We start from the raw sequence: 16,458 nt of genomic DNA on the forward strand, positions 1-16,458 counted from the left end.
ACACAGAATACAGAATGGAGTTTACACTGAGACCGATTATTGGTAGTTTTGGGACAGGCTGTATGCGGAAACATTACTTAACTCACTTACGCAATACTTGTTCTGGAGCTATTCACATTTAGGATTTGATAAGTTTTGGGGTCAATTTTGTGACTTTTTACTGATATTTTAAGTTTAACATTGATGCTTGAATCAGGCTAGGCAGATTAATCGCCTAGAAATGAATATGCGTGTTTATGCATGTTTATTTGTCTCACCAAAACATTTGCTCTGGTTGGTGGCTCTGTCCATGAAGACCTTGGAGGAGATGACTGAACCAAATGGGAGGAACATCTGCATGAGTTCGTTGTCACCAAATTCCTGCGGTAGATGGTAGATAAAGAGGTTGCAGCCCTCTGGTCCTGCAACACAAAACCGTTGTTACTCATTGTGGAATCTCCATTCAAAATAAGTCACAGAGACAACAGAAATATTTTAATATAAGAACTTGTATTTAAATTATATTGTTAATTTCAGGCCTTTTGTTTCAGTATACCATGCGAGCAATTTTGTTACATTTTTATGTTTTTATCATTACGCTAAAACAGGCCAAACAAATTGATTACATTTTTTAAAATATTAAATATTTTTTTGTTTACTTATAATAAATATTCTAGCAATTAAAAAAGCATTAAAGGAATAGTTCACACAAAATGGAAATTTACTCACTCTCAGGCAATCCAAGATGTAGATGAATTTGTTTCTTAATCAGAACAGGATTGTCTGCAGTGAATGGGTGCCGTCAGAATACAGTCAGCTGATAAAAACATCACAATAATCCACACGACTCCAGTCCATCAAGTAACATCTGGAGTTATGTGGATTACTTGTGGATTATGTGATACAGCAGTTTGGACTCTCATTCTGACGGCACCCATCCACTGGTGAGAAAGTGATGGAATGCTGAATTTCTCCAAATCTGTTCCGATTAAGAAACAAGCTCATCTACATCTTGGGTGGCCTAAGAGTGAGTAAATTTCAGCAAATTTTACATTGTTTTGCGTGAACTACTTTAATGGAAGATGCAATTTGCAATTATTCCAGTATAATGAACTATTCACTCATCATCATGCAAGTAGTATTGATCTTTATGCCAAAACAAATGAAAAATCTCTCACCCTCACCTTCTCTCTGCTGCTGCTGTTGAATGACTTGCTGTGGCTGTGGCAAGCTTTGGCCAATAGGGGTCAGTGTGGTCGCTGGGTAGATGGCTGTATGTGCAAAGAGAAATCTGTGTGAGAACACAGCCTGGATTTATGTGATACAGCATTGAACAAGGCTACTCGAAAGAAAGAAAGGGGGAAAAAAAGACAAACTGACGCATGGTTGGTCAAAAACAACCATCCATTTTAAGTAAGCAGCACAAAAATAGAATAGTTTTATGCGGTTATATATATATATATAGAGAGAGAGAGAGAGAGAGAGAGAGGGCTCATTAAGGTAGTGAACCTGTATATTGCTGCACCCCGGTGAAGGCCTGTTGTAGGGTGTCCGCAGCTGTGGGGCTTTGGGTGGAGTAAGGGGGCAGTCCATTGGTGTACATGGCCTCGACCGCAGGGTGTCCGTTGGGCTGGTGAGGGATGCTGGTAAAGCCATTGACGATAGGAGTGACAATGCTGGGGACGGCTGATGTGGTGATGTTGGCAGGCGGTGAGCTGAGGCCTGCTGAGCCAGGAAAACAAACACAGACAGCACATTGTACATTGGTACAGCTTCCAAACAAAGTGTGCAAAAAGTCTGCAATTCCATATTAAAGCATAGAAAATGTATATAACAACTCATCCCACATCAATATCTATCTATCTATCTATCTATCTATCTATCTATCTATCTATCTATCTATCTCTCTCTCTCTCTCTCTCTCTCTCTCTCTATATATATATATATATATATATATATATATATATATATATATATACACACACAGGTGCATCTCAATAAATTAGAATGTCATGGAAAAGTTTATTTATTTCAGTAATTCAACTCAAATTGTGAAACTTGTGTATTAAATGAATTCAATGCACACAGACTGAAGTAGTTTAAGTCTTAGGTTCTTTTAATTGTGATGATTTTGGCTCACATTTAACAAAAACCCACCAATTCACTATCTCAACAAATTAGAATATGGTGACATGCCAATCAGCTAATCAACTCAAAACACCTGCAAAGGATTCCTGAGCCTTCAAAATGGTCTCTCAGTTTGGTTCACTATAGGCTACACAATCATGGGGAAGACTGCTGATCTGACAGCTGTCCAGAAGACAATCATTGACACCCTTCACAAGGAGGGTAAGCCACAAACATTCATTGCCAAAGAAGCTGGCTGTTCACAGAGTGCTGTATCCAAGCATGTTAACAGAAAGTTGAGTGGAAGGAAAAAGTGTGGAAGAAAAAGATGCACAACCAACCGAAAGAACCGCAGCCTTATGAGGATTGTCAAGCAAAATCGATTCAAGAATTTGGGTGAACTTCACAAGGAATGGACTGAGGCTGGGGTCAAGGCATCAAGAGCCACCACACACAGACGTGTCAAGGAATTTGGCTACAGTTGTCGTATTCCTCTTGTTAAGCCACTCCTGAACCACAGACAACGTCAGAGGCGTCTTACCTGGGCTAAGGAGAAGAAGAACTGGACTGTTGCCCAGTGGTCCAAAGTCCTCTTTTCAGATGAGAGCAAGTTTTGTATTTCATCTGGAAACCAAGGTCCTAGAGTCTGGAGGAAGGGTGGAGAAGCTCATAGCCCAAGTTGCTTGAAGTCCAGTGTTAAGTTTCCTCAGTCTGTGATGATTTGGGGTGCAATGTCATCTGCTGGTGTTGGTCCATTGTGTTTTTTGAAAACCAAAGTCACTGAACCAGTTTACCAAGAAATTTTGGAGCACTTCATGCTTCCTTCTGCTGACCAGCTTTTTAAAGATGCTGATTTCATTTTCCAGCAGGATTTGGCACCTGCAAACTCACCAGACCTGAACCACATAGAGAATCTATGGGGTATTGTCAAGAGGAAAATGAGAAACAAGAGACCAAAAAATGCAGATGAGCTGAAGGCCACTGTCAAAGAAACCTGGGCTTCCATACCACCTCAGCAGTGCCACAAACTGATCACCTCCATGCCACGCCAAATTTGAGGCAGTAATTAAAGGATCATGTGACACTAAGACTGGAGTAATGATGCTGAAAATTCAGCTTTGATCACAAAAATAAATTATAATTTAAAGTATATTAAAATAGAAAACTGTTATTTTAAATTGCAATAATATTTCACAAAATAACAGTTTTTTTTTCATTTTCTGTATTTCTGATCAAATAGATACAGCCTTGATGAGCAGAAGAAACTTCTTTAAAAAACATTAAAAATCTTACCGATTCCAAACTTTTGAGCGGCAGTGTGCGCGTGTGTGTGCGTGTGTATGTGTACACACACACACACACACACCTTTATTCTTTCATAATTATTATACCTTACCTTATTAATCTTCATTTTTAGTTTAATTTTCAATTAACCTTACTACTATTGTTAATATAATTGATGTACTATACTTTATTATTTATTCATAAAGTTTAGTTTCATTATTTATTAATACATTACAATACATTCATTAATACATTTTAATTATTTATATATTAAAGTTAAGATACAGCACTATTTATAAACTAATATTTATAAAGTTTTATTATTAATATAATAACTCTTTAAAAAGTCATTAACAATCATTACATTATATAATGTTGTATTAACCTATTAGAAATGCCATGGCATAGAGATAAATGTAGATGAACTGCAGTCAGTCATTCTATACGACTAAAAAAAATGGTTACAACAAAAGCGGTTACAACAAAACACACAAAAAAAATTATTTTGCGACCATCTGCAAATTAATCGTTTAATAGGCCCTTGCCAGCATAAGTGTGTTTGATCCCAAGCCTTGAGCGTTTCAGAGCTGTGGCTGTGCATCGGTACAAACTAGAAAACAGTTCCCCATAGGATACCATTTCAATCTGTACCCGCGAACAATGCTGGACATAGAGGACGGTCGTCATGGAAACCCCCAGCATGCCTCAATTACAATGTGGCAAAAGACCCTATAGAAAAGTCTTTATAGAAATATGACTGAGCCGATGGATTCAAACAGGCTGATCGTCCACCCAGCCAGCTTCACTTACAGCATGACAGAGTGTGAACCAGGCTCGTATCGAACGTAAAGGTTCCCAAAACTGTACTCAAGCCTCCCACTGCTGTAACCTGGGGGAATTTCAGTGGGCCGAGGAGAGCTCTTTACTCTCGTTTGTGCTATTTCCTGTTCCTAAGCTTTTTCGCAATTGTTTGCTTCCCACACGGCACATTGATGAATTAGTCGATGCCTCTGCCCCATTCTTCCCGGAGCCCAGGAGACCGGGCGCGTTCGGGGATGTCCGACAGGCAACCTCAACCGAACCGACCACACGTGCGGGGCCGAGCGGCAGCTGCGTGCTGTTATAATGTTGAGAATCTATCATTGTGATGTGACAGTTTGGAAAAGCTGAACACTGACGGGAGGATCCAGCCCGCAGGAAGGTTAGGAAACAGACTGAGCTAGTCACGAAAACTCAGATCATGTTCTGGTTGAGGAATAAGACTTGAGTAGGCATCAAAAAAAGCTAGTAAGACAAGACAAATGATATGACTCGGGGTACACAGTGTAGCTGGGAAAAAGAGGGTAGAACACGTTTTTGCATTCCAGCACACTGCTTTTCCATCGTTCTCTATGTACAGTAAACATGCGTTAGATGGATGTGTTTTGTGCACAAGACGCCATTCTAAAAACACCACTCTCAAGTTAGAAGTTCATTAAAAAAAAAAAAAACACGCCTCTAGACATTTTTCATTTCACAGCCCTGTGTTTTGCATTCTGTATAATTGTATAACAGATTTCATTAGCATGTTGCTAATGATAACAATTTGAAATAGATTAAGCTATTTTTACTGTTACTTTTGGTACTGAATGAAATGAAATATTTAACTAAGTTCTAAAAATGATAAATTGAATGTTTCCTTTTGGACATTTCCTAATTTACTCCATCTTTTACCTTGTTTTTATGAACCAGTAGCGTTTTTTAGGCAAGACTGTTGTCACTTGATTTCTATAGTTTGACATTAGCATGTGGCTAAGCTAACAATGTCAATTTGAGTTCGATTTACCTGTTTTTACTCTCTCTCTCTCTCTCTCTCTCTTTTTTTTTTTTTAAATGTATGTTTTTCCAAGATCTACAAATTAAATTATAAATAAAATGTTTCTCCTAACATTCTCCTAACCTCTATATTCCAATATCTGTTTACATGACACCATTTTCAACTAAACACTGAATGCTTTTTACTCATTTTGGCCATTCATTTACATGCTTGAAAATGCAAACTTTGAAAACTGGTTTCAAAGTGCAGGTTTTTGAAAATGATACCATTCGTTTACTTTTGCATAAACTACAAAAACGCGAATTTGCGAAAATCATCATGCGCATACATATTACCCTTGGCGGAGCCAGAGGGGTGTCCAGGGTGGCCCCTGACATCTGATTGGCCACCCCAATAATTAATACACTATTATTTTCTTTTCTTTATTTAATCGTACTGAAAGAAGCGTTTATTTTAGCCTCGAACTCAAGGATGCGACGCATCTGGTGTTCCGCGTTGCGCTTCATCTCATCCATTTCCAGCCTCTCATGCGCTCTTGCAACAACACGTTCATTATCTTATGGAGTGAAAAACATCACAGAGCAGAGAGGACACAGACGGCGAACTGACAGACACGACAGAGCAGGTCACTTCTGATGATAGGAAGTATCAGCTTTCAAATTCTGTTAGTTCTATTTAGAATTTCAAACGATAAAAACAGTTTTGGAGCTCTTCATTTGCGTGACGGTTCACATGCGCTCTCGCATTGCCTCAGTTCAAGTGAGGAAGGAGTGCATTCTATAATTAGAATGAATAAACATTGAATGGACATCCGATCCATGTTAAAAGATACTCTACAACTTAATGTATAGTGTCTCATGTAATCACTCAATGAGTGTTTCAATCGTGTCAAGACAGCAGCTATAACACATTGTCACATAACTGCAGAAAATCCATTCTCTGTCCATAAACTAGTGAGAAAAGTGTACATTAGAGAGGAGAATTTTGCAAAATTATTTTTATTATATATTTACTCATATAATAATTAATAATGTAAAGATATAACGTTATTATAAAAAAATGGTATAATACTTGAATACAAATCAGTTGTTACTTTTAACCTCAACAATAGGGTTCCCTGTATAGTTTAGTTTAGAAAAAATGAGGAAAAATAAGATCTTAACTTAATCGCAAGCTTGTTAATTATTCCTGAATAATTGTCACTCCGGGCTGAACTCAAAAGTTGTCAGCCCTGTTTGAAGTAAGTTGAAGTTTTAGGTTTCCTAAACAACATTTACAAAATTCACTGTAGCCTACAATGTTAGATCTTTTGATCCAGCCACTGGTTAGATAAGAGAAGTTAAGGCTGATGGATACACGGGGTAACTTTTTGAGCAATGTTGCCGTCAGCGGGCAACCAGGTGAGACACCCCATCTTAATAACTCTAGCTCCGCCACTGCATATTAGATGTTTGCATAGTGTTCCTTTACAACGTGACAAATTCACATTAATTCCTGGTCTGACATGTGCAATCTGGTGTTGCGTTCCATATGAAAATGTACATAATGACTAGGTTTAAGAGCTGCGTTGTGAAAATCAAGCAACATGTCAGTTTACTATGTTAGAGTGTAAACATTTTGCAGTGGTCCTGTACCGGCGTATGACGTGCAATTCACAGATCAAAAGAATCAATAGGCGGTTCTTAGTGTAGATCCAAGTATGCACTGTATAATCCTTCCCTTTGTGGTTCGGTGTGGTCCATATCACAGCAATTTGTTCCAGATGGAGTCTATTTTGGCATCCAATTCCAAAAGTCCAGAATGAATCCATCTGTTATTAAACAAATCTTTCATCTGTCAACCCCGTTAGTATGTTGAGCACTACGAGATGTTGAGTATTCTGCAAATACTGTTATTTCAAGGGGGAAGTGTAATTGGATTTACATTACTGCAATCTGCCCTCGGTGCATCATGCTGATTTGCACCCGATGGTGACTACAATGAGGAACAGCTTACCATATGCACCAAAAGGATTTATTATGCAAATTATACACTGAAATCAACAAGGAGCGCTGGAATTGTATCGGTTAGCACTGCAGCCAAACCAATCACAATAACTAACTCCCATTATATCCATATTTTAATACAGAGCCTGTCTTACAGTATGTTTATTTAATTCATACTTGAATTCATAAAGAGGTTTGCTATGTATATAATGTAAAGCAAATGAGATTCTTTATGCTAGTCCACAAATGCAGTTATGAATACTTTTATGGCGGTTCAACAAAATTTGGTTTGACTACATTGTCCGTCTGACAACTACACATTAGATCACAATTCACTCTTAATGCAAATCTAGGCATTTTTCACTCACCTTCAGGTCTTTTCAGACCTGTATGACTTACTTTCTTCCATCAAACACAAAATCATGGTGCTTCTATGGTCATTTTTGGAACTTAAAGTGTTAGTTCACCCAAAAATTAGCCTGTGTTTTACTTACTCTCGAGGTATCCTAGGTGTATATGACTCTTCTTTCAGACAAATCCGATCAGAGTTATATAAAAAATTGTCCTGGCTAATCCAAGCGTTATCATTGCAGTGTGTGGGTGTTTTTGTTCAACAGTCCAAAACACGTCAAATCAAGCGCGCGCATCCATAATAAAACATGCCTCACATGACTCCAGGGGGTGAATAAAGGCCTCCTGTAGCGATGCCATGCGTCTTTGTAAGAAAAATATCCATATTTCAAATGTTATAAACACTTTTCTCTCACTACATCTAACTGTCATGCACGGAATCCGTTCCGGCAGATGACGTAGGACGTGGGCGTTGCGTGATTAGTGACAAACGTGGAGAGAGAACAAAACGCCGGTCATGAATTAGAAGCACAAACCGAAGATGACAGATAGCGTAAGTGAGAGAAAAGTGTTTATTACGTTTGAAATATGGATATTTTTCTTACAAAAACGCATGAATTCGCTACAGGAGGCCTTTATTCACCCCCCGGAGCCGTGTGAGGCATGTTTTATTACAGATGTGCGCACTTTATTTCACGTCTTTTGGACTGTTGAACAAAAATACCCACTGACTGCAATGATAACGCTCGGAATAGCCAGGACAATTTTTAATAAAAGCTCCAATTGGATTCGTCTGAAAGAAGAAAGTCATATACACCCAGGATGCCTCGAGGGTGAGTAAAACACAGGCTAATTTTCATTTTTGGGTGAACTAACACTTTAACAGCTCCAGTCCCCTTTCACTTCCATTGTATGTAAAAGAGCAGTATGAACATTCTGCTAAACGTCTGATTTTGTGTTCTACAGATTTTTTGTTTGTTTGTTTAATATATATTTATATACATTAATGTGATAAATTATTACAGAAATTAAATTTTTGGACAAACTATTACTTTAATCACGGAGACCAACTTTAGCAGCATTGTATATTTGTTTAAAACTATTAAATATTTATTTTTCACTAAATATGGATTAAAACTACATTTTACAGCAGAACGCAATCTAAAATGTTGTCATAGGAACATGTCTGGCATGAAATAATTTACAAATTCAATCTCCCAGCATGCCACAAAACACAATCTCTGCCTACTGACACCATTGGGGACTGTTTTGCATCTAAGTTTGGAGACAGAAAAATGGCAACAAACCAAAAGAAATATAAATCAGTGTGAATATGAGACTATTTAGTCTGAATGCTGCAGAAATGCAACAGCGGGTCTTAGTGTTCAACCATTTTGAAGTTGTTACTCCAAATGATCTTCAATATAGAAACTTTTAACAACATTTTAACATCTTAAACAGACGTCAATGCAGCTCTAGGCCTTAAAACATGCATTTCGAGTACTTTACGAAACAATATATGCATAAACACAATGTTTTTTACTACCAGTGGCTTCCCAAAACAGAAAAACAGCATCTTTGAGGACACCAGCATGCGACACAACCTGTGCAGCTGCTCTGTTTGAAACGCTTTCAGGCTTTCTTTCGAGCGCAATCTCTATTTCGCGGCCCCGCGAGACCGAGAACAAAGTCAATGGGTTTTATGACCCTGACGGCACACAAGGTGAACTCAACCGTCCCCATCATGTTCCGCGCCTCTCGGATGGCTCGCAAATACCGCACCTGACACCTCATTAACTTCGTCCGGGGCTTTAAACACAACAGAAACATCCGACATATGCTTAACCAAAGAGCATTCTCTCATCTGTCTGTGACACATCTCCATTTAAACAGGAAAAAAGCAGGATGGGGGCTTTGCGAAACCCATCAAGCCTGTGTCAGGGTACGAACTTCAGGGCAGAGACGAATAACGCGACCAGCCTGGCTGCACAGTTTCAAGCCATTTAATCCCGCCGCTGACAATTAGACTGTCATGCCATCGACTTGGAGCTCTTTGTAGCTCAAGAGCTTGCACCTGCTGAACATTACTCTTATAAAAAAAGAAACAAAATAGGGGAAAACATCACCATGCATCATGGTAGCGATACATCCTCTAATAGAGGGCGCCATCTGGCTGAGTGTGTACGCACCATCGCGCTTAAGTGCTTTACATCTGTTAATAGAGTGGCCGCGCCATTGTTTTCAGCGAGCGCTCTTAACCCCTCTGTTGCACTCCTAAACACTGCGTGCACCGCAGGATGTCACCGCGTTACCTCTCGATGACAACGTCCAGGTTTCTAGGTTACTCCGGATGCTCAAGTCACATGTAATGGCACATATGTTGTTGTACTAATGTGGCATCAAATCTTCTTCATTATAAATACCATTTACTTTTTGTTCTTTTTTTGGGGGGGGGGGACAAAGTGCCATGATAATACTGTTTTTCGGACATGCAATTCTCCGAACTACCTTGGGGGCCATGTAAATACTGTATAGGAATATATAATCATTCAGTAGCATGGTATATCTACTGATACCATCACTTTACCTGTCAAGGTTCATTTTTTATAAAGATTAAATTCATTTAAAAGATTCAATATTGAAATAATATAAATTTTATTATTATTGTATTGAATTTTATGTAAATGTAAATTATTTTAAAAGATTCAATATTGAAATAATAATAACAATAATATTAATAAAGTAATAAAATATATTACAATTAATTTTATTAGTATTGTATTGAATGTAATGTAATTTATGTAAATGTAATATTTTTTCATCTTTATTGTTGTTATTATTATTGTACTTAAACAGTGTTAATGTACAAAATCTAATTAATCTATCATCATAACTTAATATTATTATTGTTATTTATTAATGTACAGAAACAACAACAAAAATGTCATGTCAAAATGTATGAAATTCAAATGCATTTATCATAAGAAAAATAATTTATTATTTATTACTGTATTATTCATCAAATATGCTTAATATTAAATAGTGTTAATGCACAAAAGTTGTAAAAATGTACATTTTATTTGAAAGATTCAACATCGATACTGTTACAGTACCTTTTTCATAAGGATTTAAACATTTGATAAGGACTTGATGCCGCATTAATAATACATCATAAAAATAATAAATGCTTGATAATATACCTAAAAAGTGCAGTAATATTACTTACATTGTTATTTTTGATGATACTATAATACTTACTGGGCCTGTTGACATTGTAACTGAATAATCAATTTTGAATCACAATCAAATCGAAACAACCTTGACTAAATCAGGATTACATTTGTAAGATTACAAATATAGTCAGGTTATGTCAGTCAAATTAAATACGGTAATGTTTTTGACTGTTTTTCTGCAATGTTTCATTGTAGTCCATATCTTAATACTTTCCAGATGCTGTCTATTTCTAATGCAATTTTGCAAATCTGTAACTCCACTTGAGCCCAATGAGATGTTCTGCTAATACTTTGTTACTTCACGTTAATGTTATTTCTAACACCGAGGATATTTCGCACTAATAATACTCCACGCTTGTGCATTAACTAAAAGATGGAGATCTGAAAGCAGCCTCAGATGATGTGACAGCTGTTCCGCCATTCAATTGTGGTCTTGCCAGATGTCTTCAGATTGCAGCACAATTCCCTAAAAAACACTTCATGATAAAGGGAAGTTAGCAGGCTCCTTTGCATCACAATAGAATAGTTGTTCAGTCATTTTTAAAGCCTGATCCAAAAACATTTATAGTTTATTCAAACAGAAATTCAATATTTCTCCAGCAACATTAGCGCTTAATATCCAACCAGATTCCAGTATAGTCAGTTCTTCCACAATGCTTTATACACAAGTCACAACCAATAAGTGTGTGTGTGTGTGTGTGTGTGTGTGTACGCACAGGCAGATGTATTGAATAAACCAGAGGTGCTGTGCCTGCCAGGGAGATGCAAATGAATGAATGAATGAACTAGAAAAAAAAACGTATGAATATCTTATTTATTGTAGTCCTTGGAATATTTTTTAACGCTAGCCATTCTATCTCGCCCAGGATTAATAATGCAACAGATTCCAATAGGTTCAATAATGGAAGGCAATCAGCGGAGCAGAGCTCACACGCGCATGCAGAAGCGTGTCCAATGCTGCGCATATTTCAGCACATCTCACGTCCACAGGAGATCCGCGCAGCTCCGCCAGTCTCTTTCAATTAAGTCAGTGTATGAGAGGCCAATTCACCGCAGCAGCTGCATTGCATGTTAATATGACATTGATCCCAGTCAAAAAGGATAAAATCCAAACATACAAGTGTGGTTGTTTTACACAGAGATGGATCCTTTTTGCAAGAAAGAAAAAAATCAAAAAAAGACGAGGTGCTGTTGTTTTATGGACATTTAACATGGTATTTACAGCAAGGTACTTACTTAAGAATACCAAGCTATACGTCCAAAAACAAAACCACCCAAAACATGGTATTACATTACCAATGTTATTTTAGTATCATTATATTATTTTTTTTGTTATATTTATTTAACTTAAAGTCTAAATAGTCTTTTTTTTTAATTCATTTTTAGTTATTTTAACTTAATGAAAAAAAAAAAAAATGTTGCCTTTAGCTAGTTGAAGTGAAGTAAGTTATGCATATATATGTTAGTAAGTTATCTATATATATTCAGGGAATTTTTTTTTTTTTTCTCAAGCAACAAAAAATTTTTTTTTATTGTTTGGTTTTAGCTTCAGTTAACTAAACAACCCTGCTCATTACATTAAAAACCTTGGTACATTGTCAAAATACCATGCTAGTACCATGGTACCAAGAACATACCAGGTGACTACCATGGTTTATTGACATTTACCATGGTAATACCATGTTTGTATAAGACTTGCTAGGTTTCATGGACATTTACCATGGTAATACCATGTTTTTGTGACATTTAACATGGCATTACCATGATTGCATAGCTCTCCGGCATGGTCATACTATGTGTTGTGACATTTACCATGGTAATATTGTGGTTTCATAAACATTTACCATGGTGTATCTATAGTTTTATGGAAATGTACATGGTAATACTGTTTTGTGACATTTATTATGGTGATAGTGTAGTTTCATAAGAATTTATCACGGTAATACTATGTTTTTAGCATGGCATTACCATTGTTTTTATAGACATTTGTCACAGTAATTCTATGTTTTGCGACACCATGCCATTACCATCATTTCATGGACATTAGCGATAGTATTTCTATGTTTTTGTGACGTTTACCATGATATTATGATGTTTTTATGGACATCTGCCATGATATTATTATATTTTGTGACAGTTACCATAGTAATACCACATTTTTACCATGTTTTTGGCACATGGTAATACTATGCTTTGGACATTTGAAGCATCAAAGGAGTAGTGCTGTCAAACGATTAATCGCGATTAATCGCATCCAAAATAAAAGTTTTTGTTTATATATTAAATATATTAATATATACTACGTATAAAGTATGTGAATCTAAATATAGATATAAATGTAAATACATGTAAATATTTTCAAAATATATACTCTATGTGTGTGTATTTATATATACATAATAAATATACAAAGTACACACACATTTTATTATGTAGACAAAAACTTTTATTTTGGATGCGATTAATCGAGATTAATCGTTTGACAGCACTACAAAGGAGTAACATGTAAATACCATTATATGTATATCAAAGTACCAGCGTATTAACATCTAATGCCATAACTGTACCATGGTACCAACACAGTACTTTTTGGTATACATAATGAAAAAAAATCAACTATGCAGTAGCATCACTGTATAATTTTATAATATAAACAGTTGCAGTCTTGCAGTCCTGTGAATTTCAGGACTGCTAATACAATGAGTACATGCAGTGAGTGATGGATGATCCGGGATGGAAAAAGTGCATGTTTTGCATTGCATGTGTCTTAACAAAACATTTGACAAACCGTCCTGTCTGTCTGACTTAATATTTGAAGTAGCAAGTAAGTACATTTGCATGTAATGCCACACATGGATAGCCTCAACCTCGCAGAAGAGAAGTGTGGCTTGACAGCTCTGGAGCTTTAATTGGACGAGGCTTTTATGGGACTGGATGGCGGCTTGTAAAAGATGGAACCGTATTAAATCTATATGTGATGCCAGGGGGAGCGTCTTGCTGTTCCAGCCCCTCTGGTAATAAAGCTTGTGTTTTAACTTTGCATAAGAACGCAAACGTTTTGTCATTCCACGGTCAGTCAATTAGCCACGAAACTAATAATGTGCTTCAAAATCGGCTGGCCAGTTTGCTGCAAGCTACTCATATGTTGCCAAAACTATGCGTTTTACCAAGAATGACAAATGATATTGTCCGGTGTCGTGGTGTATAGTGTAAATTGCTACAGCAGTGCTGTTGACAAAAGAGAAATGAGCTTTGTTAAAGCTGAGCATAATTCACTGGTTGGCATGTTTTCGTAAGGGATTGGAAAAGTGCAATACTGCTGCATAAGCAAATGCTGTAAGGTGGCCATTATCCAATAAGATCTCCTGTTTGTTTAGATTGTATGATAACGGGGTGTTGGGAATGACAATCAGAGCAGTCGTGTGTCCTGATTATCAAAGCTTTCTGAGGACGAATAAAACAATCTGGTGTGCGTGCCATTTAGGAAATGTCAGCGTGGGTGTTTTTGTAACTTAAAATGTGACACGATATGGGCTGATTTGTTTAAAATCAAGGAAAGAAATGTGCTTGTTTTGAAATGCCATAGTATATTCAAACTAATTTCCCATGTGAAACCGCAATTCCACGGCTGCCTATGCAACAGTCATCTAGGTTGCGTAGGTCGATTTTTGACTACAGGCATAAAGTCTGGTTCGATTTGCAGCTCAATTATGGAAGAGATCAAATACAGTGGTTATATACATTTGGGTTGGTTACCTTGTTTAGCAGCAGTTTCCTGTCAATTATTGAAATAGTTGACAACACAATTTAAAATAATGGTAAAAAAATGTTTTTTTTTTATGTGTATAACTGAAGAAATTTGTGAAATTATGTATAGCTTTTGTGCTTTCGTTCAGTCAATCCAAAAGTAAAACGTAATGCAAATTACTTTTTTAACTCACAGAAAATGACGCAAATAGACCTCAAATTTCGTTTACAATACCAATACCGAGATGTTTCACTGTGGTGTCAACTATTGTTCAGAGCAAAATCTCAAATACTATGCACATTTCCGATCATTTTTTGGAGTTAAACGCAAAGAGTCGTACAAAAATGTTGTTAATCCAAAAGAAATGAGTACTGACTTTTAACATGCAGAAAACTATTCGAATGAACTGCAAGTACATCTACATGTGCAATAATATATATATATATATATATATATATATATATATATTATTATTATTATTATTACTATTGTGGTATCAACTATTGTTCAGAAAAAAAAAAAAAAAAAAATACTATTCGCACTTCCAGTATTTTTTTCTAGAGTTTAATGCAAACTGTTATACAGTACAAAAAAATAAAATAAATAAAATTAAAAATGTGTAGCTGTGTATTGTTTTTGTGCACTTGTTTTATCCACCAAAAAGTAATGTGTACTGACATTTTAACACAGAAAATTACACTATTCACAGTTTATCGCAAATGGTTGCACAAGAAAAAATATGCAACCTTTTAACACAGAGTAAGATTCACAAATGTATCGCAAGAATGTTTACATGTGCAGTTATAATGCAGATATTTTTTTAACTGTAGTATCAACTATTGTTCAGAAGAAAATTTCAAAGACTAATCACATTTACGCTGTTAATTAACTTTTTCTGTTTTATCACAAACGATTTTACAAAAAACCTCAAGAAATGTAAGTAACTGTCTACAGTTTTTGTGCATTTGAGCACAGTTACATTTACATGCACACTTACAATCAAGCTAAAGTGGGTTTTTGCGTAGTCAAACTACAGTCCATCCAACATGACAAGTGTGCAATTCGAACACTTAATACTTAATACACTTAATACATTAAATACACATCACGCTTCATCTCTTTTCAGAGCTCTTCAGAGCAGAACACAGGGTTTTGTTGCAATCAACAATACAATGCTGGGTGAAGCCAAGCTACAGTTGTGTTATCTATTTATGTTAGTCCAACTGTGCAAAAATGTTTTTGATTAAGGATTTATAGCTTCAGTCTGAAAGAAATCTAACTTTTAAAGCATATGTAAGCTTGAGACTGACTATGGTGGTCCAACTAATGCGACGGTAACACTTCACCTCAGACCCCATCCCGTAAGAGAGGAAATGAAGCACTGTTGCTCACCCAGTGTCTGATGAAACTCACCCGACACCGGGGTCATGGGGGTGGGCGGCAGGCTGTTGATATTGAGCGCCCCCATCTGGTGGATCTGGGTGGTGGGAAAGGCCACGCTGGGCGCCAGGTAGCCTCCGTGACTGGCAGCCATGAGGGCCGCCTGCTGCTGCATCAGCTGCCGGATAGAGATAGAGAAAAACAGAAAGCAGAGAGGGAGAAAGAGGGAGAGAAAAGTTACTAGAAGCACACAGGCTACATGGGGGCATGATGGATAGGCAGTGCTTCGCAGAGTAGAGGAGAAAGTAGAGCGGAAAAAGAGAAAAATGTGTCAACCTATGTTTAGTGAAAGCGTCCATCTTCCCAGTCAGAGGGCTGTCACAAGCCCCCTCGAAACATTTCAATAGCTGTCGGTCTGGCTCATTCTAATGGAGGGATCGACGCACATATTATTGTAGTCCTTAAGGGACCTGGGAGTTCGGAGCAGAAAAATTGAATTGTATTCATTTTTTCCCTTTCAAACTTTAAGGTGATGCTTTCTTCATGGCCTTGACA

The 16,458-nt window shown here is 36.8% G+C and overlaps 1 protein-coding gene across 11 annotated transcripts in view; it reads right to left on the reverse strand.

The window, feature by feature from the left end:
- celf5a (cugbp, Elav-like family member 5a) overlaps positions 1–16,458 on the reverse strand; it is a 231,436-nt gene that overhangs the window by 4,820 nt on the left and 210,158 nt on the right. For 4 of the 11 annotated variants that reach the window (XM_058760783.1, XM_058760780.1, XM_058760777.1 and 1 more), the window contains 4 exons: positions 15,916–16,081; positions 1,489–1,704; positions 1,158–1,250; positions 258–401 (listed from right to left, as the gene is read on the reverse strand). In XM_058760783.1, coding sequence (XP_058616766.1) covers positions 258–401; positions 1,158–1,250; positions 1,489–1,704; positions 15,916–16,081 — 619 coding nt within the window. The remainder of the gene's footprint in view (positions 1–257; positions 402–1,157; positions 1,251–1,488; positions 1,705–15,915; positions 16,082–16,458) is intronic. The other 7 variants (XM_058760786.1, XM_058760782.1, XM_058760784.1 and 4 more) reach the window with 5 other exon arrangements.

Source organism: Onychostoma macrolepis, chromosome 22, assembly GCF_012432095.1.
Source record: "Onychostoma macrolepis isolate SWU-2019 chromosome 22, ASM1243209v1, whole genome shotgun sequence".
Taxonomy (NCBI): Eukaryota; Metazoa; Chordata; class Actinopteri; order Cypriniformes; family Cyprinidae; genus Onychostoma; species Onychostoma macrolepis.